Source organism: Struthio camelus, chromosome 2 (genome assembly GCF_040807025.1).
Source record: "Struthio camelus isolate bStrCam1 chromosome 2, bStrCam1.hap1, whole genome shotgun sequence".
Lineage (NCBI taxonomy): Eukaryota > Metazoa > Chordata > Aves > Struthioniformes > Struthionidae > Struthio > Struthio camelus.
Genome location: NC_090943.1, coordinates 120,166,323 through 120,187,304, shown reverse-complemented (window position 1 = coordinate 120,187,304; position 20,982 = coordinate 120,166,323). Strand labels below are relative to the sequence as shown.

General features: G+C 37.8%; 1 protein-coding gene across 1 annotated transcript in view; it reads left to right on the top strand.

The window, feature by feature from the left end:
* ROCK1 (Rho associated coiled-coil containing protein kinase 1) overlaps positions 1 to 20,982 on the top strand; it is a 93,693-nt gene extending 72,711 nt beyond the window's left edge. The window contains exons 27-33 of the mRNA XM_009672508.2: positions 499 to 664; positions 7,523 to 7,593; positions 12,810 to 12,898; positions 14,423 to 14,501; positions 14,617 to 14,878; positions 15,655 to 15,862; positions 19,532 to 20,982. Coding sequence (XP_009670803.2) covers positions 499 to 664; positions 7,523 to 7,593; positions 12,810 to 12,898; positions 14,423 to 14,501; positions 14,617 to 14,878; positions 15,655 to 15,862; positions 19,532 to 19,535 — 879 coding nt within the window. The 3' untranslated portion in view covers positions 19,536 to 20,982. The remainder of the gene's footprint in view (positions 1 to 498; positions 665 to 7,522; positions 7,594 to 12,809; positions 12,899 to 14,422; positions 14,502 to 14,616; positions 14,879 to 15,654; positions 15,863 to 19,531) is intronic.

Here is a 20,982-nt window from a genome sequence, read left to right as displayed (position 1 = left end):
ATATTCTTTGTTTTTTTTGTCATAGTGTGGAAACCTCTCCACAGGAAAAGATGTACTAAGAGCTACAGAATTTTAGTGAGGCAGATAACTTGGCAAGTGTGCAACTGTGCTTGTTATCATTTATCATTCCTTTCCCTCTTTGAAATTCTTAACTGTTGAAGTTACTGATACATCATGAAGACTAAAAAAGTGAATGTTGTGTAACATATTATTTATATAGTTTGTGTCACTGCTAGATCATATGCTTTTCAAAAAAATTCATAATTTAATAAATGAATCAGGCTATTTTCTACATTAATGCATTGCTACATCTTTTATATTTAACTTTTTTCTAAGAAGGTAGGAACACTTCTATTAATAATGCTATCAAATGTATCTGGAGATAGGTTGGAAAAAACATAGTAATGAATTTTATTTTTATAACAATTCAAAAATATTTTTTACTTTGCACCCATATTTTTGGTATCATGATAATTGTGCATGTGTATATAAATACAGCAACTAGCAGAAGAATCTACATACAGAAATGAGCTACAGATGCAGCTGGATAGCAAAGAGAGTGACATAGAACAACTACGAAGGAAAATTTTGGACCTCCAGCAAGGAATGGATTCTACCAGTGTTGCAAGTCTCCAGTCAGATGAAACAGATGGAAATCTTTCGGGTAAGAGAAAAGCGAATTTGGACGACTTAATTTGGTGTACGCACATAATTTTGGAATGCGTTGTCCGTTATTTCTGTCTTTCAGACAATTTGCTACCTTTTAAAAATACCTTCTAGCGGTCTCTTTCTCCATCACATCTCCATTTCTATCACGTTTACTTTAAAAAATTCATGGCTTAGCTGCTTGTAGTTAGGTCTTATTTCTTCTCACATCACTCCTTTGACTGAATGGCTTGATATTATCATCATTTTTCTCCAGTTTTGTAGAAAGAATATCTTTACATCTGTCACTGCTGCTGTTTGATTATAATGAATGGTGTGCTATAGATCAGAGAATTCAGCATTTCTACCATGTCATGACTGTTTCTTATGTCCTGAATGCAAAATTGCCTTGGTCATGTCCGTTCTCATTCATCGTCATGTAATACCTTTGTAACAAGTGGCAGGGTTTGCCTATGGGAAGAACGGTATCAGAAATTTCCGTAACGCATTTATAGCTGTATGGTGCTCTGATTCAGCGGATGAAAATAAGGATAGATAACACAACGTTGCTAGCCATTCCCAAGTAGTTCCAGTTTCCAGCACCGTGTTTTGAGACCCACTATTACACTTGATAATGATTTTTTTTTTTTTTTACAGTGCTCAAAGAGTGTAAGCAGCTACTAGTTTTACTTACATGATCTATTTCAGTATCTCCAGATACTGAAAAACTTTTAGCAATAATAAGATGCGTTCAACCATTCTCGTATTTTAGAGCTGGATTTATTTTCTGCATGCAGTTACATAATTATTTTTATGTAATTTATTGTGAAATTCATAGTCTGCGTGTCTTACAAATTTAGTCTGATTGTATCGTAGAAAAATATAGTCAGACAGAATATAGAAAGTAGAATGATATTTTAGGTATTTGAAGACCTCAGCGAATGGGTAATAGAACAAAAGAAAACAGAAACATTTTAGGTGTCTCTTTTGCTGCTAATGCACTCTTGCTGCCCACACTTCCCCGTTCTATAATTTTCCCAGGGATCTGAGACTGGTTGAAACTGTGGGCTAGGTTACAGGCCTTAGTATATGTTTTTACATCGTTATTTTTTTTCTGGGTCTGTTTTTGTGTCCCGTCTTCCCTTAGTATTGTTTTTCTTAATCTAGATGTTGATTTTTAAATGAATTCTGTTCTAAAATATGTTTTCAGTTAACAATATAGTACATTTTTCAACTTCCACTCTGATCAAGAAGCCTTTTGCATTCTGACACAGTTTGTTCAGTAGAACTCTCAGACTATTATAGACTTGTGAGGTAAATGTCTAGTTTAGAACAGATATTTAGATTTTGGTTTAGAAACATCTTTTGGGTGAAACTTCCACTGGAATTCAGTACTGGGGATTCTTGCAGCCACTAGGTCTGTGAAGTAATACTTCATAACCGTCACCTACTAGGAACTCTCTCTTGTATTTATGAGCTGATAGTACTTCTCAGGAGTTTTTCTCTTAATTTTCAGTTCATTCCATATAATATGGGGTCGAAAAGAAATCAGAGATCTTACTTGTTAAGATTTTCTATTTCTTTTTCCCCTCTAATTACTCTTTGAAATCAAGCCTTACGTTTGATAGATCTCCTAAATGAAGAAGGCTACCGTTTCTAATGTGTTACTGAAATTTTCAGCAACTCCTACGACTAGAAAGCTTGAATTGTTCTACAACAAAACAGACTAGATTCTTTCTACATAGAAAGAGTAGTCTTGAACTTCCTCACTTTCCTTCTCAGTATTTTTCAACATAATGGCTATTTACAGGTTAAAAAAAAAAAAAAAACCCACTTACCTTTGTTTGGGAGAATCTTCGCTATTTTCTTCTTAAGGTAGGTGTATGTCAGGATGACCCTGTTGTCTCTTAGATCTTGGAAAAATTGTAGGAGTATGCTTTTTATATGTCTATCTCATAATTTACGTTATTTTTGATTTTCCCTTTGGAGACAAAAGTGCATAATCAGGCTTCTGGTTGTAGGACCTGCCACTTCAATTTTGGGTCAGAAATTCTTATACATGCAAGATCTTTTCAGGACAGCTCTAACTTTTAGAACATGTTTATTAGAACATCACAGTTATTGGAAGGCCTCCTTATGGTCTTTCCCTTCCTCTTTTACTCACGACTGCTCTGACTTTTTCTTTCTTTTACCAACATTTCATTTTTCTCATGTACATTGCTTTGCAGTAGATTTGGATTATGTCCCTACATGCCTTTTTTTGAGTAAGGCCCAGTGTTGATCAACATCTGAATAAGAAGCAATTTAGTTGGTTAAGAGAGATTAATTGGCATTCGTATAGGCAAATTTTGCACAGTAGGCAGAGGAAAGTAGAAGGTACAGAAGGAGTGCCACAGCATTATGAGCAAGAAAAGAAAGCTGATCTTCAAAGTAGAAACACCCAATGGCATAGAAAGAGGAAGTTATCCAGCGCAGGTATTTTTCTGCAATCCAAATAATTCTCCAAAACAGAAGGTGAACCACAGCGATTCGTTCGGTGCAGCTAAGTAATACGACGTTGTTTGTCTTCAGCTGTTTGCCAGGTTCCCATTGCTTCTGTGCCACTGGCATAGTTTTTCTCAAATGTTTTTTGAGGTGTTTTGGTTGATGGTGGGTTGTTTTTTTTTTTTTTTTTTTTTTTTTTTTTTTGGCCAAGAGTCCACACACAGACATTCCTTCTGAGCACCTTGGGTAGCCTCTTGATCAGAGATGCATTTGATGGGTAGTCAGTAGGATTCCCTGGCTGATGAATCTGTTCCTAAGACAAAGACATTCTGCAAAAATACTTATCAAACCGTAGATTATTAAATAAGTAATTATAGTATGTTTTATTCAGTTTCTTGATCTCTAGGTCGCACTAAAAATTTCTCCAGGGAAAAATAAAAACACAAGGTAGTGTAAATATGTATAAAACAATGACTCCTTGATCTCAGTTCTGGAGGATGGGCAGCCACTGGTTTAATTGAGGACAAACTTGGTATGAAACCGTGCACTGGTAATATTGGCAGAATGGTAAAGAGACCCCTGACTCCTAGGCGTGCCAGAGAGGCTCAGGCTATGAGATAGATAGTCTCTTTTCAAATGGGCTTAGGTTACCAGGCACCAGAGGGGCTACAAGGACAGAATTCATAATTTACAGGAAGAGAATCTCCTGAACCTTTGGGATCAGCCGACTTAGCGTTTGCCCTCTTTGAATAAACTCTAAGGATATATTAAAAGAATTCCTAATACTGAGAAAAAAATAAATACTTCTATGTATTCGCAGGCAGATGCAGAGAAATCAAATGATAACATACTTTACAGCTACACCTCCCTTGGAGGTGGTTTTGTGTTTCATTGAGCTAAAGACCCCTTCAAGTTCTACTAGTTCCCAGGTAATTCACACTGTTCCCAAGGTTGGGATTGTAACGTTTAGAGGAGCACTGTTCTCAGACTGTGTACCTTCCAGATAGGATCATGCCTCGGAGGAAGATTTCTCTTATATTTGCTTTTAGGCATTTTCTGTAATTCTCGCTGCTGCTAATTGGTTCAGCTGAGACACCAGCTCATGTCTGAGTTGATGTCTCCAGTGCTAATAGAATCCTTGCTAAAACAGCTTAAATATTTGCTATTTAATGAGGCCTTTAGAATACCTCTTCCTCCTGGCTGGACTCAGCAAGTCTTAATACTTACATGACTGCACATAGAATTGTTCTCTGAAGACAGTACATAGTCATGAACTTAAGGTTTTTTTCCTAATCAGAAGTAGAGCACTTAACCGTGCCCTTAACTGAAATAATTTTTTTCCTTCTGACTGACAGGATAATTTAAACAATTGAGCCATACTAAAGGTTTAACTGCAGCACGTAGTATAATGTTAAACAGTATTTTACAGAAAGATAAGATGGAACAATAAACGTGGATCTTTTGGGACAACAGTTTTTTGGAGTATGGGACACGTTTATGACTTACTGAAATGACTGCATGGAAGCTGTCACCTGATTATGCCTCAGAGCAAGATCCAGTGATCCTTAGTGAGGTCAATGTCGAAATATCATAAGACAATCAGAGGAAGGAAATCAGTCAAAAGGGAAAGGTGAATGGGAAGGAATTATCACGGAAATACCTCCAGTTTTTTTGTTGCTGTGGAAAGAGTCTGTGAAGAGTAAGAATTCCTGAACATGAAAAAGATATGCTGTACTACTCAAGACAGCATCTGTATTATTCAGCTCCAAAATAACAGCAGCAAAAAAAATCGCATAAATTAGCGCTATCATGATCTGCTCTTTTGTTTCTATTGAAGACGTAGATTACTAGATCTCATGTTTATCATGCCAAGTCATGAGGAATTATGGCAATTAGTCACAAAGATGTTTAGGATGCAAATCCCCACACTTTAGTATTTATACAGCGATAACTCCAACGTGTACAGACTTCACCGAAGTCTTTGTTCATATCCTGTTTGTGTCTAACTAGTCTTCAGATGTATTTGAAGCCTCTCTTGGCTTTTCTACATTGGGAATACAAAGTATCAGTTCTGGGATTCTTTCCAACATACAGCAAAGTTGTCAGGCAATAGTTTTGAGCCTGCTTTTAAAGACAAAGATTGAAGGTTTTGTTTGTTTGTTTGTTTTAAGTCTAGATAGCTTATGTTTTCTTGATTTCTTAACTGGAGCACTCATAAGTATTATTCTCCTGGATCAAATATTTGTGAAGTATCCAGATGAGCATTTGCAGTTATGTTAGCTAGCTCTGTCAAGGGAAATAAATGCACTATAAATATTAGTCAAGACAAACCTTTGTGGCAGTGTTGGAATGAAAGCGTTTGTCTGCCCTCTCAAGAGCACATTTGGTTCCAGAAGAATGTTAGCTCTCTTGAAGAGGAGTACATCCAGAAACTATTATTTTCAACTGCAAGATACTATTCACAGCTCGGAAATCGCTCATTCAAATAGAATTTGCTTGCTAAAATAGATTTGTAGTAGGCCAAAAAGTATGTCAACCAATTCATTTTGAATAGCTATTCCCCTTTCTACTTCCTCTGCAATTATTTTCAGAACATGCTGAAATAGAAGTGAACTTGGCAAAATACTCTAACTCACACTGGCATTATAAGCAGAACAATACCTGATGCACCGTTTAAAACATGTTGTTATTGAATCTCTCCAGATTTTCATATGCCGTGGTTTCCCCAGATGTGTACTTTTGCTTTCTATTAAATCACAGTAGTCCATACGAGGTTCTTTAGTGGCAGTTAATCACTTTACTTCGCAACTTGAGGACTTAAGCTGTAGAATATTTCTAAAATTTCTAAAAATGGAATAACTTTCTTTTGATTTAAAATTAAGCGTCAAGGAATAACTATTCAAAATAGGGTAAACGCTAGCCATGATGCTGACAGACATCGAGGAAATACATTGCCTTTTTCAATGCTGCTGAATGTCAAAAGCTGTGGGGGAAAAAGTCAAAAATTCCTCCTATCCCTCCCTCTCCAATTACTTAAGCGGCTACAGGAGGCAGAAAAATACAGATTTTTCCAGGTATGTTTCTTAAGGGGGGAGAGTGATTTTTTTTTTTTTCCCCTTTTTTCCATAGCTAATTTGAACGCTTTGTAGAAGATCAGGCTGCGAGTCCCATTGTAATTTTGCATATCAGAGTATATAGGCAATATCTTTTATATGTTTGGATATATTCTCAGAGCTTGCTGGGCTGAACCTCACGTAGAATTATCCCTTACAGTAGTTCCGTTTTACATAAGCATTTGTGAAGAATGTTTCAGTGTATTTCTTAATTGACGTTCTTAAAGTATTCAGTGCTATCGGTTTTTAAGGTTATTGTAATGAATGCATGCATTATACAGGTATATTTCTGTACCTGACATTTTTTTAAATCAAATTTTTGTGATCATTTTGAATTATTTTTACCATACTTTCTTCAACTGTGAGGTAAGTTTATGAAGTAAAATTTTAATTACAAAGTTACGAGATTTCTTACCGTGTCATTTTAGATTAATGGAATCAAGATAGATTCTCACTGCTGTTTTCTGGCTTCATAACTTGGAAAAATATCTACCAAGACGTCTTAATAAATTAGAAAAAAAAAGTCCTTCAGCTAACTGATATTGTTATGATTCATATTAGGCATCAGAGAGTTAAGTTTCTTGTGGCCCTTCATGTCATTCCTTGTTAAGTCAGTAGTTAAGTGGGTAGGAAAATGTTATTACAATACTCATTGGAAATTTTTTCACTGAAAATTGAGTAAAATGCTTGTCTCTTATTCTTTATATCTAGTTGATTCTTCCTGCATTCCTTATTTATTTATCTTCTATGCTTATCTTCTGTGAGTAATGGGACACCTGTATAGTTTTGCTTGCTCTCTTGTGCGCTTTTTTCTTTTTTTTTTTTTTCCTTTGGAAAATGTGGGTCTGGTTTGTTTCACTTGCTGCCTCTTCCTGCTGAATATTTTCATGTGCCCCCTCTGAATGTCAAATGATATTTGCGTTGAAAATCTCTTAATCATCCTCCATTTAAGCTGTAACACATTTTCAAAGCGAAGTCTTTTCTGCCTGGCTCTTTGCAAACTATTTATATACAGTGTTAGACATTGGCATCAAGGAAAACAGCTTCACTGTATTCTGTAGTAATTGTATAATAAAGTGCTAGCTTGTGATGAAGCATGAAATAAATGCTTATATCTTCATTTTATTTAGTTGTGCTTTTTATTCCGCTTTGCTGACCTGTAAGGTAATTGCGTAATGCCGCATGTAGTACACTTTCCTTTCTCGTAATGGTTTGTCTTCTGTCATTCTGTTTTATTATTATATATTGAAACTTATTTAATGTGCTTTTTTTTAAACTAGAATCAAGACTTGAAGGTTGGCTTTCAATACCAAACAAAGGAAATATAAAGCGGCATGGCTGGAAGAAACAGGTACAAATGGATTTTTTTCTTTTCTTCCCTTGAACAGTTCTTCACGCATACAGTGATGGCAGTGTTAGCTTACGGCTTGCATTTAAGAAACAAACAAACCAACCAGTTGCATTTAGTTTGTATGTATTACTTTATGGAAGGAAAAAGATACCAAGAAAATTCAAGTTCAGTCTGAAATCAGGAGTAATAACAGGGTGCATATTTATGAAAGGTGGATGAGGAAATGCTTCACAGTTACTGCCTTGAATCCATTAATAAAACCCGTTTCTCCGTGGAGTAAGCATCTTTCATATTTCTCTTACTGGGAAATAAGCTATTTGTGCAACTAGGCCGACAGAAAATTCTGAGAGTAGTGAATACCACACACAAATCTCCTGAACGGCATGGAAGAGTCCATCACATCAGTCCTTTCTGACTGCAGAAAGTCTGCAGAGTGGGAGGCACGGGTAGTTTCTTCAGGGTTTTTACCTGATACTGCAAATATTTTGTTTACAGTTATGGTTATTAAAGTTGCTTTGGGGGTTAGCAGTCAGAACCCTTCTGGCCTCACACAAAAATGCAGAACAGGTCACCAGGAAGGTTTAGTCTGCCTTAAAGAAAGCAGTTTATGAAAAGTCTTCCAAGGGACTCCTAGTGAGAATGCTGCTATGATTTTGGTATGTCACAACGGATGGTAGGGCCTCTTATTTTATCTCAGACTTTATTCTCACTGTAACTTGTCACGATTTCCAAGGACATTTCCTTCTCCCTTATTTTAAGATGGTCACTCTCACTTGGAAAGAACTGATTTACTCTCAGAAACTGGACCTCTGTGGAGGAATTCCCAATCTAAAGAAAGCAGTATTGTTTTTCCTCTGCAGAGGATATTGTAATAACACCTGCTTCAGGAGAAATACCAAAAAGGAAGGCCTTGCAGAAGCAGGCTAAAGTTAGAGGTATAATGTCATCTCTCCTCTGGTTCTTTGACACTTCAAATGTCCTGAGATGCCTATAAATTTAGAACCAGTTTCTGATAATGTTTTCTGGCTTTCCATCTCGCTTCTCTTTGAAAATCATTTAGAACAGTTTTGTTTAACGAATTGCAAAAAATGAACATGGACAATAGGATTTGAAAACTTGGCAACCAATTTATATGAAATGGTTTATTATTTCCCAGCATCTTCCTTACTTAATTTCAAATACTGGTCTTTGAATATATTCAGCTAGTTTATTCATGACACTTTTAACATATCTCTCTAACTTTTACTGAAAGGTCCTTCTCAAATGCTCCTGTTTACATTTATATTTTACCGCAAGTGGCAGAGTTGTTTCCTACAAAGTTTAAACAGGAGGGATTTAATTCCTGTCAAAGAAACACTTAAGTGTATTGCGTCTCAAGGAGTTGAACTCCTTTCTCAAAATACTCCGTTTTCTGTTTGGTTAACATGACCTTCTTCATACCACCAAAGTGGTTTCAGTTCTAGATCTGACCTATTTTTATATCAATATCAGACCTCCTTGGGGGGAAAGCGTGCTCCTTAGTTAAAAGCCCTGACAGTGCTGATTTGCAGAGACTGAGTGTTAAGCTCTACCCTATTTCAGCTATTGGCTGCTCAGAGTATTTCCCACAGACCCTCAGAGGGAGAGGCAAGGCACGTGAGCACCAGTTTGAAATTGCTTGCATACAGCAGTCTGTAATCCAGTGTTTGTTACACATATTTGAAATACTTCTCAGTTAGTTTCAAAGGAAATGAGTCTCTTCTATGCCTTTCACTTTGTTTCCCTATTTGGCTAACACCAGCAGAGCTGCAGGAAATCTGCAGGACAAGGTTGAGGCTGTTCTTGCTGCCATATTTGAGTCAGGCAACAGTAGTGTTTGAATGTTCTTCGGATGTCACAAGAAACATACCTATTTGGAGCTTTATTCCATGAAGGATGCAACGGAAGGGCAGACCTGGCACATGTATTGAAAGTTTTTCTGTTTGATAGCTAAGGCTATTTGGCTCCTGCTGTTTCAGAATTGAGTCTCCAGGTTGCTATCTGACCTTTGGCAGTGCTCATGAATGGAAGTGGCAGTGCTTAGGCACAAGTCATATAGCTTTATTCCATTCTGGATTATCTAACATACTGTATCTTTCTCTTGTCAAGATACATCCAGTAGCTTTTTCTACTTGTCTTCTAGAAATGGAGTATAGTCATTTACCCTCTGATGATGACATTTAAAAATTTCCAATGTATGTAGCTTCTCTGGTGAAAGACTCTATCTGATCTTCTTTAGGCTTGCCCACTATGGGCATGCTCAGTTTTCTTCAGATAGTGCAGGCAGTTCGTACTTTCCCTGTTGGAATAATAGTTCTCGCATGTTGAAGGAATTTGAGTTAAAAATGTAGGCCTCTTCCATCAAATGAATCATGATGATAAGATTTCTTAAACTAGCTGAGGTTCAAACCAGTGAGACCGTAGTGAGGGGCCATGGTGACTTACATTGACTATGCTATGCTGCGTCTGAAACAAAGCTGGCAAGTACTCAGCCTCTTCAGGTGCTTCTGTGCCAAATTCTCCTGCCCTCCAATTTAAGGGTTAGTGGAGATACACAGCCTCAAATATAGCATGCCCAGATTGATGTAAATTAATAGGAAAGCAAAGTTGCGTTAGCAGAGTAATTTGATTGATGTCTGAGTTGTAACTTCAGCGGCTGTGTTTCTGACTTAAATGTCAGCGGTACTGATGTTTTTTGTCCTGTGCCCTCTGGGTCGTTTAGCTTAAGCTGAAAAGGTGTGAGCGTGGGAAAGACTGATTTGAGGAGGCAGACTTAAGTTAGAGCTAAAGGATAGCTCAAGCTAACATTAGAATGAATTAGCTGTAGTTTTATCTGGAACCCCCTTTGCATCTCACATAAGGATGATAAAAAAAAAAAAAAAAATCTTTCAAATACCACTATAGAACCAGAACTCATCTCAGAAATAATTTTTTGTATTGTCATAACAGGCGTGATGTTGAGGCTGTTGTAAGCTTTATAGAAAATTTTTCTTTTGTAAGGTTAAATTTTTCTTTCCTCAAAGCTTATATAGAGCGTGATGACTGAATTCCTTCTCAGTCAGAATTTGCGTTTTTTTAGAATTCTTCTTAAGGCCTTACCCTTATCTTGAAAGGCAGAGGTGGCATACTTCAAAGGCAAAGAGGACGTTAGCTTTCTCTTGAAGCAGATCAAAGGAATACAAGCGCAAACTCTTTCTTCAGTGGCCACAATTACAAGAGGCTCGCATCGTTACAACTTAGCCCCTGCTCAAGTTCACCAAGTTTTGTGTTAAAGAATGATGCTACACCAGCCATAATGCCTGACTGAGGGGCTCGAAGTCCTTTTAGTCAGAGGCAAAAAAAAAACCCACCTCCTGTGGCTTGTTTAGATCTGTTTTAGTAACTGAAACACACAGCTGTAGCATGCAGCTTAATCAGCACATTCAAAACATTATTCTGCATACCTGTTAATGTAACTTTCGAGTTTAGTTTGTGAGGTCAGCCTTAAAGTCCCTGTGCAATGAGGGGAGGTTCAGCCTGCTCTTGTAGAAATAGTAAACGCCATTTACCTGAATCATCAGTATCGGTATTGTGCAGAAGCCCTTTTGGTTACCTACTGGTAACTGGAATTCAAGATGAACTCTACATTCACTCTTTTCTTTCCCTTCCACTTACTTCTGGGTTGTATTACACCAGAATCTGGAGCTGACTATAGACAGAACAGTTTGTCTTTTTAATTCTTCTGTAAAAGGGCATACCTTTTAATGCTTTGTTTCCAAAACATCTGAAACCTCAGGGAGGGAGCTACCACAGCTGTCAGGGAGCTCCTGCTTACAGACAGTTTAAGTAGAGGTAGTGGAGTCTCCTTCGCTAGAGATATTCAAAACCCGTCTGGATGTGATCCTGGGCAATCTGCTCTAGAGGACCCTGCTTGAGCAGGGAGGTTGGACTAGATGATCTCCAGAGGTCCCTTCCAACCTAAATGATTCTGTGATTCTGTGAAACATTGGAGTGGCAGCTCTCAGGGAAGAGAATCAAGCAGCAAATTCTGTAGGCCTGAACTCACTGGGAAGTGGTTAGGTTAGAGGTATTTGAGCTTAACTGGGCTATGGGTTACAATGCTGCATGGTTTTTTGAGTAGCTTGCTTTGTTTTTCCTGTCATGTGAACACATGCTTATAATTCTGTGCAATTGTAAGCAGTGTTGGAAGGATGTCTGTGTGCTTTAGCTTGAGGACAACTTCATTGGGCTTCTTTTTGTTTGTTTGTTTTCTTTTGGGTGCTAAGCATACTCGCTGTTTGGGAACTCTCTTGAAAACAGGGCCTGCAGTCCGGTGTCCTGGTTCTGACACTCACAGCGCCTTCCCAATAGCTCTTTGCATATTCCCCAGAATCCCGTGCGTTCTAGAGTACCCCACTTTTTCAGTGGCATGGGATAGATGTTGTTATGCAGATTTTGAGCAAGGTTTTTAAAACAATTGGGCAGAAAAATCTTACCAGCCCATCACCTAATATTTCTATTCTTTAACATCTTTACCACTCTGGAAAATACTGTGTGGTTTGACATTTGCAGTGACACATAAGAGGAGAATGTCCATATCGTCTGTCCGCTTCTTCTGCAAACTCTTCCTTTGCTGTCTCAGTGTATTCCTTGATTTGGAACATAGACCAGACTATGCCATCATGTTCTCTCCTACACAGTAGGATTTTTGCTCTGTATTTTTGCAGTCCGTTACATAGAAAGCATAGAAAATAGATTCTCCCAGCTCCAGCTAACTATTTTAGACTGCCAGTTGTTTGGCACAAAGTATTAGCAAGTCCTGTGAGCCTCTAGACTAGAGGAGATGTTTACAACCTAATCACCAGGTGGTGGATTCTGCACTCCAGGAGTTGCTCAGTGACACAGTGATTTTCATAGCAGCATTTTAATAGCACCTGAACTTGGCGAGTTACCTGTGTTAGACAGACTTCACGAATCATCACAAGCATTTCTGAGTGCTGCAGTGACAGTATGTTAGTAGTTTTTGATCATTGCAGCTGTAGCATTATACAGCTGTCAGTAGTATGACTGTCTGGATGATGATTTCAAAATCTCCTCTTACTGGTTTAAAAAAACCTCTTAATTTACTCAGACTTTTTATATGCATATGGGAGCAGAGTATGATAAATACTGCTTTTTAGAATGCAATTTTAACTTGTTTTTACTCTTTCTTTTCCCAGTATGTTGTGGTAAGCAGTAAAAAGATACTGTTCTATAATGATGAAAAGGACAAGGACCAGTCTAATCCATCCATGGTACTAGACATAGAGTAAGTAAAGCTACTGTTTAAGATGCAAATCGGCAAAAGAACATTGCGTGTGAAATGACTGATACAAAATCTGAAAGCTTGGAATAAAAATTCCATGAGTAATTTTGAGTTTTCCATAGTATTTCAGGATGCAGGAATTATGTTATTTCTGTTATCTTTTCTTAAAGATCCTACTTGCTTCTTTGTCCTACTACTGCTGAAAGGTAAAGAGAAAAAAATAAACACATAGTAGTGTGGCACTGTGCTATTCACTAGTCCGAATTTATGGAAGTGCAGAGCCTCATTATCACAGAGAAGGGTAGGGGACAGTAGAACATACATATTATGCTACCTCTTTTTATGATTGTGTTCCCTTTTCTCTGTTCTGGCTAGTGATATGCTTAGGCGAGAAGCCACGGCTCTGTCCCCCCTAACACTGCCCATAATGACTGATTTGTCCAGTTACTTTAACAGAGCAATCCTGATGCTTTCTGAAACAAGACATGATAGACGTGGGGCATGGTGAAGTAAGAGACAGGCTCTCTGATTATAGGTCTCATCACCTTGCCTCACGCCTTTTTCTCATTGTCTGTCTGAGCAAGGATCAGGGTTGATCAAACCCAAAAGTGTTTTTAACTTTTCCAGGTGGTAACTGTTTGTTTAGAGTGAAAAAATAAATGAATCGTAATGCCTACACATTGATTATACAGGAGCAAAAATGCATCAAATATCGCTGAAGCCCATTGCTACTACACGACTGTGTGTTTGAACAGATGACCTATGTTATGGGGACCTCATAGAGGAGTAACTGAAAAGAGCAGTAACTAAAAAATGTTTTTTTAAATTAATGAATATGTCTATTGGTGACTAACGAACATAGCGCTCTGGAAGGAATCTCAAACTCAGGAAGTGCTTAAGCCACCAGTTGCTGCTAACCGGGAAAAAAGTCATTCTCTTCTTGAGCTGTTTCTTATACTCTTTTCATAAACACCTCTTAAAGGTAACTGTTGAAAATAGGTTGTTGAGCTAAATGGACTTATGGTCTTGACGCAGCACAAGATGTCGTTTGCTCAGATTTTAATAAAATATCCAACACCTCATGCCCCAGATTGTATTTTGTGACCCTCTGGCATTGACTGATCATCAGTTCAGAAAGTGATTTAGTCAGAAAATTAGTGGATATTAATACACTTCGTATAGTTCCCCATCCGGGGTTATCAAGATGCTTGTTTAGCAATAATCAGGTAGGCTTCCCAGTGTTTTGAGGAAGACTTTGAAAGCCTTTTTCAGAAGTAAATTTGCAGTGGTGGATCTTGAACCCGTTATAAGATTGCTGTCTTTCCATGCTATGAAACGTTTTAGTCTTACTTGGATAGACAAGGTTTATGAGTGAATTCCTAAAACCATATTGTAGCCTTGACATATACAGTATTGCTTGCATGAGCAAGGTTTATTTATAAGAATTTCAAAGCAATTTGATAACTATGTTTTAAGAACTTGCAAAGCCTTTGAGAGTTTTCTGAATCTTGTTTCTTCTAATTCTAGTAAACTGTTCCATGTCCGACCTGTCACTCAAGGAGATGTATATAGAGCAGAAACTGAAGAAATTCCTAAGATATTCCAGGTAAAAAGAAATGAATTATCGCTATTTAATTCTCTTCAAAAAGCTTAGCAGCGTCATTGAAAACATATAAAAATACATAGTGTTCCAACAGTAACGTGGTAGTATTCTTTTTCAGATTCTGTACGCTAATGAGGGGGAATGCAGGAAGGATTTGGAAGTAGAATCAGTACAGCCAGCAGAGAAGACAAATTTCCTAAATCACAAAGGCCATGAATTTATTCCAACGTTATACCATTTTCCAGCCAACTGTGAGGCCTGTGCCAAACCTCTCTGGCATGTCTTTAAGCCCCCTCCTGCCCTGGAATGTCGAAGATGCCATGTAAAGTGCCATAGAGATCACTTGGATAAAAAGGAGGAATTAATTGCGCCATGCAAAGGTATACTCATGTTTTTTGCAGCCTATGTTCTCTGTATTTTTATCCAGACTTGTTAAACCATCAGATGCAAACAAAAGTACTTAGTTTAAAAGTGTTCTAGTCTTTAAATTTATGATCTTAGATGTGTAAGGTGCTATTAAAATAATAGACCGGACTGTTAAGACTGCTTATGAAAAGGCAGCAGCGGCACGCCTCTGCAGGGAGGCCTTTGGTGGTGTAACTGGGGTAGTTCTGCTGCGGACCCTGGGAGCGCAAGGTTACTAGAGGGTTGTGCCCAGGGACTGAGCGGCTGCTTGGTTTCCAGACAATTCTCTCCCTCCTTATAGATGGCCCATGTTAGGGGCATGGCAGTGCTGTGACATCCAGGCTGCACTAGCAGCTTTGAAGAGTGCCTCTTCAGCTACTTGACGGGTTGCAGGAAGGCTTTCCTCTCTTTGCTCCTGCCAAGTGGAGTATTTGGGGAGTATACTCTGGAATTCAGACATAAAGTGCCCACATAACTTTCCAGTTTATCAGGACTGAAATTAGCGTGAGTTTCCTTGATTCTGAGGTCAAGATTAGAGAAATGAGAATCTTAATATAGGGAGATTTATATAGTTTCTTTTCGTATTTGTAATTTCCCCTATTTGCTGTGGTCTAAAAATATATAAACCATTCCAATATAGATGTGTATATTGATACCAGTGTTCTTCCCAGTGGCACAATTGCCATATCATAATTTTTATTCTGATGATTAATCCTAGTTTTCATTGATTATCACCTTCTCTTACTTCCAGTGAGTTATGATGTAACTTCAGCAAGAGACATGTTGTTATTGGCATCCTGTCAAGATGAACAGAAGAAATGGGTGACTCATTTAGTAAAGAAGATCCCTAAGACGCCACCATCTACTTTCGTTCGTGCTTCTCCTAGAACTATGTCTACAAGATCCTCAGCAAATCAGTCATTCCGAAAAGTTGTTAAAAATACTTCTGGAAAAACTAGGTGAGAAATAAACAGCAAAAGCTACAGGTCCCTTAAGTCAAAAAACTTGTTATAAATCTTATTAGTTGTGTAATTATTCCCTTAGTTAGAACTGTTGAACTGTCAATGGCAGCTTAAGTATTAATTCCTTTCTTTCTCCTTGGTTACTCGTTTCCTGCCATCTTCTATCCCATCAGTTGTTTTGGCAAGCTCTTCATGAGCCCGTGCATTAATCAGAGCCAGGTTTAAAATATCCTTTTTTTAAATGCTAGGTTATTGGTAGCTTATTTTTAACCTGGATTGTTTCCTTATCCAATGTGCCCCTTCCTTTCCCTCAAAACAACTGAGGGGCGGGCAGATTGAAGTGGAAATGAGCGTTTCAGTAGGGAAGGAGACTTCCTGGGTGGCAGTGCTACCAAAATAACCAAAAGCAAACTTTTGTGGTATAGATATGCTGTCTTTCTCTTCCCTCTACCACCAACTGGTGTCCTGGAGAGGTATAACCTCTCCTGCTGCAGCAGCTGAGTTGCCCCTCCTGCCCACCCTACCAGTGCCATGAGAGAATACTATTTTGAGGGGCTCTTAGATAGTGAGTTGGCATGCAACTTTCTGGATACAAGTTATTACGAAATATCTGCTTCTAGGTTGTGTTCCATTGTCATCCATAAGGGAGGTTTTTCATCCTTAAGTGTAAGGAATGCTGACTGTGACAGAAAAGTGCATTTTTATTATGTTTGTGGAATGTATCCAAGGCTTCTCTTAAAGACTGAAATAGAGGTGGAAAGAATTATTTTAATACCCGCTCTGTGTGCATCTTTAAGTTGCATTAATTGGAACCCGGTAAAACAACACTTGGAAGATCAATATCCTGTGACAGTACAGTTGAAAAATGCTTCTTTGTTACTGAGTGTGTTAGTTCCTTTCTCCACCCTGCCAAACCCTGCTTGTGTAGAATTCACTTTTTAAAGGCAGTGCGTGTTTACTTATTTCCATTTAGATTTTTAGGGTGGTAGTCTTTCTTTTCTTTCCAAGAGGTTGTATGAACTTCATTCTGAGTATGCTGTTCTTTCCATTTGCCTTCGCAAGCCCCTTTGGTAGCTGTAATGGCTAGATTTTTTTTTTAGTTGAGGTCTGTGGCATGCCTTGCCTGTAATTTTTGGGGGAGGGGTCTTCAGTCAAGATATGCTGCAGTTAGTGTAATATACCTCCTGCTAGGCTCTGAAGATGAGAGTCACACACGCACATGTTAAAAAAAAAAAAAAAAAAAACTCGACAGATCTATGCTTGTCTTAATTCTACTTAGTTCAAATATTCTTTTTTAAAAAAAGATGTAGCTTTTATTCTGTTGTAGTGCCATATTAGGCAAAACAGCTCTGGTATACAGATGCCTCATAGCTGTCAGCTTTTCTTTTCTTTTTCTTTTTTTTTTTTAAACCATGTAACCATTTGATTTCTCAGGTTTTTAATTTCAGATCTTAACTTTTTCCAGGTATCTCTAGAGATAATTGAAAAAGCACAGGAGCTTTCATCCATACTCTTTTATGGAAATAAAGCAATTTTCTTAAATTCATTGATTCTTTTTCACTTTGTTTGAATAGAGCTATTGACTTATGGTTGCCTTTAGCAAGAATAAGTTTGCAGCGCATTTCTTTTTTAATAAACAGGTATACATATCTTAACATTTACAGTAGCTCTTAAAGGAATGGGTCTGTTTGGGGAGATCAGTCATTCGGATAATTTCCGTTATTATTAGCATTTTTCATGCGAGAGCGGTAGAGAATCACAGACATATTTCAGTACTGAATAGGAACTTTATAAAATGAGAAAACAGTATCTTCCTTAATGCTCATTTTCTAAGGCTGTGAGCCCTAGAGATGCATGGAGTCTATCTAATAGCTCACCAGCACCAGCAGGAGGAGAGCTATACGCTTTTGCTCTTCATCTTTTGTCAGCTCTTGCTTGGCAGATTTTCTCAGTAGACTGATTTTATTTGCCAGTCCAGCAGAGAATTAATCTAGGAATGCTTTCTCAAAAAAAAAAAAAAAAGAAAGAAAAAAAAAAAGAAAAAAGTTGTTTCTTCTAGGTTTGGGGAGTTAAAAATGATTCATGGGAGATCAGCCTGCGCCCTGATATCACTGCATGTTCCGTTTTATATGCCTAAGAAGGAGGACGCTTGGATTTATTTTAGCACAGTTCACTTCTAACTTACCAGACATTTAAAGAGTAGATAATTAAACAAATTATTTACAAAAGATCATATGTACTGAACATTTAGCCGCTGATGGCATAGCAGCTGATCTAATCTGATAGCCTGCTGCCACTTTGAGGGGGAGGGTTTTCCCTCTCTCTTCCTTCTCAGTTCTTCCACCGTTGGCTCCTGGCTAGGCAGTGGCGCTGACCCACGCTGGCTCCATCCGTGAGGGTCCATGATCCGTTTGTCTGATTGGCAGAAAGCTGTAGACGTCTCTTGCTGAGCTCTTGAGTGGAAGCAGCCCACTGAGGAGTGTGGTGATTGCTAAAGCTGAGGAGAGGTAAATATGAGGGTGTTCCTATTTAGGGAAGAGAAGAATAGAAAAAAGAGCAAGTGGGAGGAACTAGTGGGCCCCTTTCCTTACAGGCAGCAGTGAGTTGTTCGATTGGCTGCCCTCAACTCAAGGTGCTGTGCCCTGCCTTTTTTGCTTACCCTGACCTCTTTACTCAGCCATGGAAAGGAAGAGGAGCAGTGATGACCTTTATAGAATATATGCATTTATCTTTTACCAAGTGCTTGAAAATTGTTGCCTTGTCAGACAGTATAGCAGAACCTCATCCCAGTGATGGAAACCTACCATGAATGCAGTTCAGTAACTTTTTAGGCAAGTAAATTCACTTAAGGTTTTTCTTATTACTTCAGTGAACTCCAGATCAGTCTTCAAAGCTTTGAAGTAGGCATTAAATGCTGAACGGACACGAACTTTAACAAATACTTTGAAGACGTCTTAGTACACCTCATCTAGGTTTGATTCAGCTCTCTTTGTGGTTCATAGGCACCAATCTATTGACTTAATGGAGAGGTGTGTCAGACCCAGTAAAAAGAACTTCATGTATGAGTCACCTAAGTTTTATTCATTACTTTAATTACTTATCACTGATAACTATGAATCAGGATTTCATGATGAACTTCGTAGCAATTGCATTCCTGATTGTAGATTTGAAACTATACAGTGGTGGCATGCTAATTAATACACATTGCATCAGCATGGTTGAGGTATTTTATTTTAATATATTTGGATTGGGGCACCTGACAAAGTTAACGCATGTTTACAAAAAAAAATCTGGTGCATCAGCTTGAGCTCTGGCAACTGCCATGTGCATGCTCTTAGCTTTAGAGAGTGCCTTTTTTTTGTCCTGCAGCAAAAAAGGGTCAACTTGCATTTGCCACGAGTACGCCCGTGATTGTTTACCCTTGATTGTTTACTTGTAAAACTGCAATAACATTATCATCTGACCTCTGTGTTCATTTAATGGTATTTAAAATTAAGAAGGGTTTGTGGAAGATTGCATAGGTATGTTTTTACGTGTCAGTTGGAAAAAAAATCATTACATAAAGCATTTTTCGCTTAAACTCTTAGCAAACATGCAGCAGTAGTGTTATGAAGCTAATTTTATATTCATTTTTCATTAATTGTCTGTTTTTTTCCTTTGTTCCAGCTAACCACATGTACAGTGCTAATGGAATCTCATGGGATGCGGTCTGAAAAACAGGGCTTTTTTAACCACACAGAGCAGTGCAGACGGGCTGTTGTTCCTTTCAACATAACTATCACAGGCTTCAGGGTTAAGATTGCTATTACTGTCTCCTCCTTGCTTTGGCACAAAAGCACGCTGAGGGTGTTTAATTGCGGGTTTGCCTAAAGGTAGATTAGATTAATTATTACTATGTAATGCAAGTTAAAGCAAATAAAGCTTAGCTAGGTGTATGAAAAAGGTGCTGCCTTTTTGGATTTAACAAAAAAAAAAAAAGCCTGTCAATCATGATGAAATGCAGCCAACTCTCTTTGTATCACTGAAAGAAAAAGACTGTTTACCCTGTGACGGGGATATTTATGTCAAGATGAGCATATGAAACTGCGTAGAGGAGGAAGGTTTCTCAATGAGAAGGACTGCAATTGCTTTCAAGACCCAAAGTTGTGTTCTTGAAGACTGCAGAACTAGCTTAAAATGAAGCCTTATCACTTGAACTTCAGTGCCTTCACTGCAGAGTTCTTAGCAGCCTTAATGCTAATCGCCCACTATGGAATGGATCAAAGTGTTAAACATGTTGCATTAAGCTTTACAAAATACTGATTCAGCAAATTTGTAAAGGGGGGACAACAAGTAACTGCATTTAATCTATGCATTTTTGCCAAGCCATACCGAATTATTTTACTATTAGAGGCATTAGAAACTAACAGTAAAAAGAACCAAGTTTGGAAGCATATTTTGGGGTACATGATTTCTATAACTGTATAATGTATTGCCTTACAATTTTAAGTGATAACGTACATTAAATTAACAAACATTTAAGAAACATATGCACTGTTTGAAATGTAAATTATTCTTAGAACACTTTACTGGGTTTTACATTGTCATTTTAGTGCCTTAATTTGAGATAATTGTATTATTGCCATGTCAATAAATGTAGAAATCTGAAACTAAACAAAGGAAACCTCTAAAAAACTATTGCATATCAATGGTTTTTACTGAACTTTAATTGGTTGAAGTATTGTAGATGCTAGATACATTTTCTAAATTAAATACTCTATTTGAATGAGAATTCCTCTTACAAAGAAAGACTGGTCTGGTTCATAAGACGAGATGTGTAGGCAATGCAAACAAAAACATGTAACACCCAAACTCCAGATAATTCAGGAATTTTCAGTAAACGCTGTCAAACTCTTGCTTTGTAGCAGGAATACATTCATGGTATGGGCAGTATGGTTTTATTTTATTTTTATTTCTTAACCAAATACCTCCTCAGTAATTTATAATGGCTTTGCAGTTGTTGTATTAAATAAGAAGCACTGGAAAACTGATTCGTCCTTAGGACGATTTGCATGTTTCAAGTGGTATTGAAAGCCGCACTGATGGATATGTAATAATAAACATATCTGTTATTAATA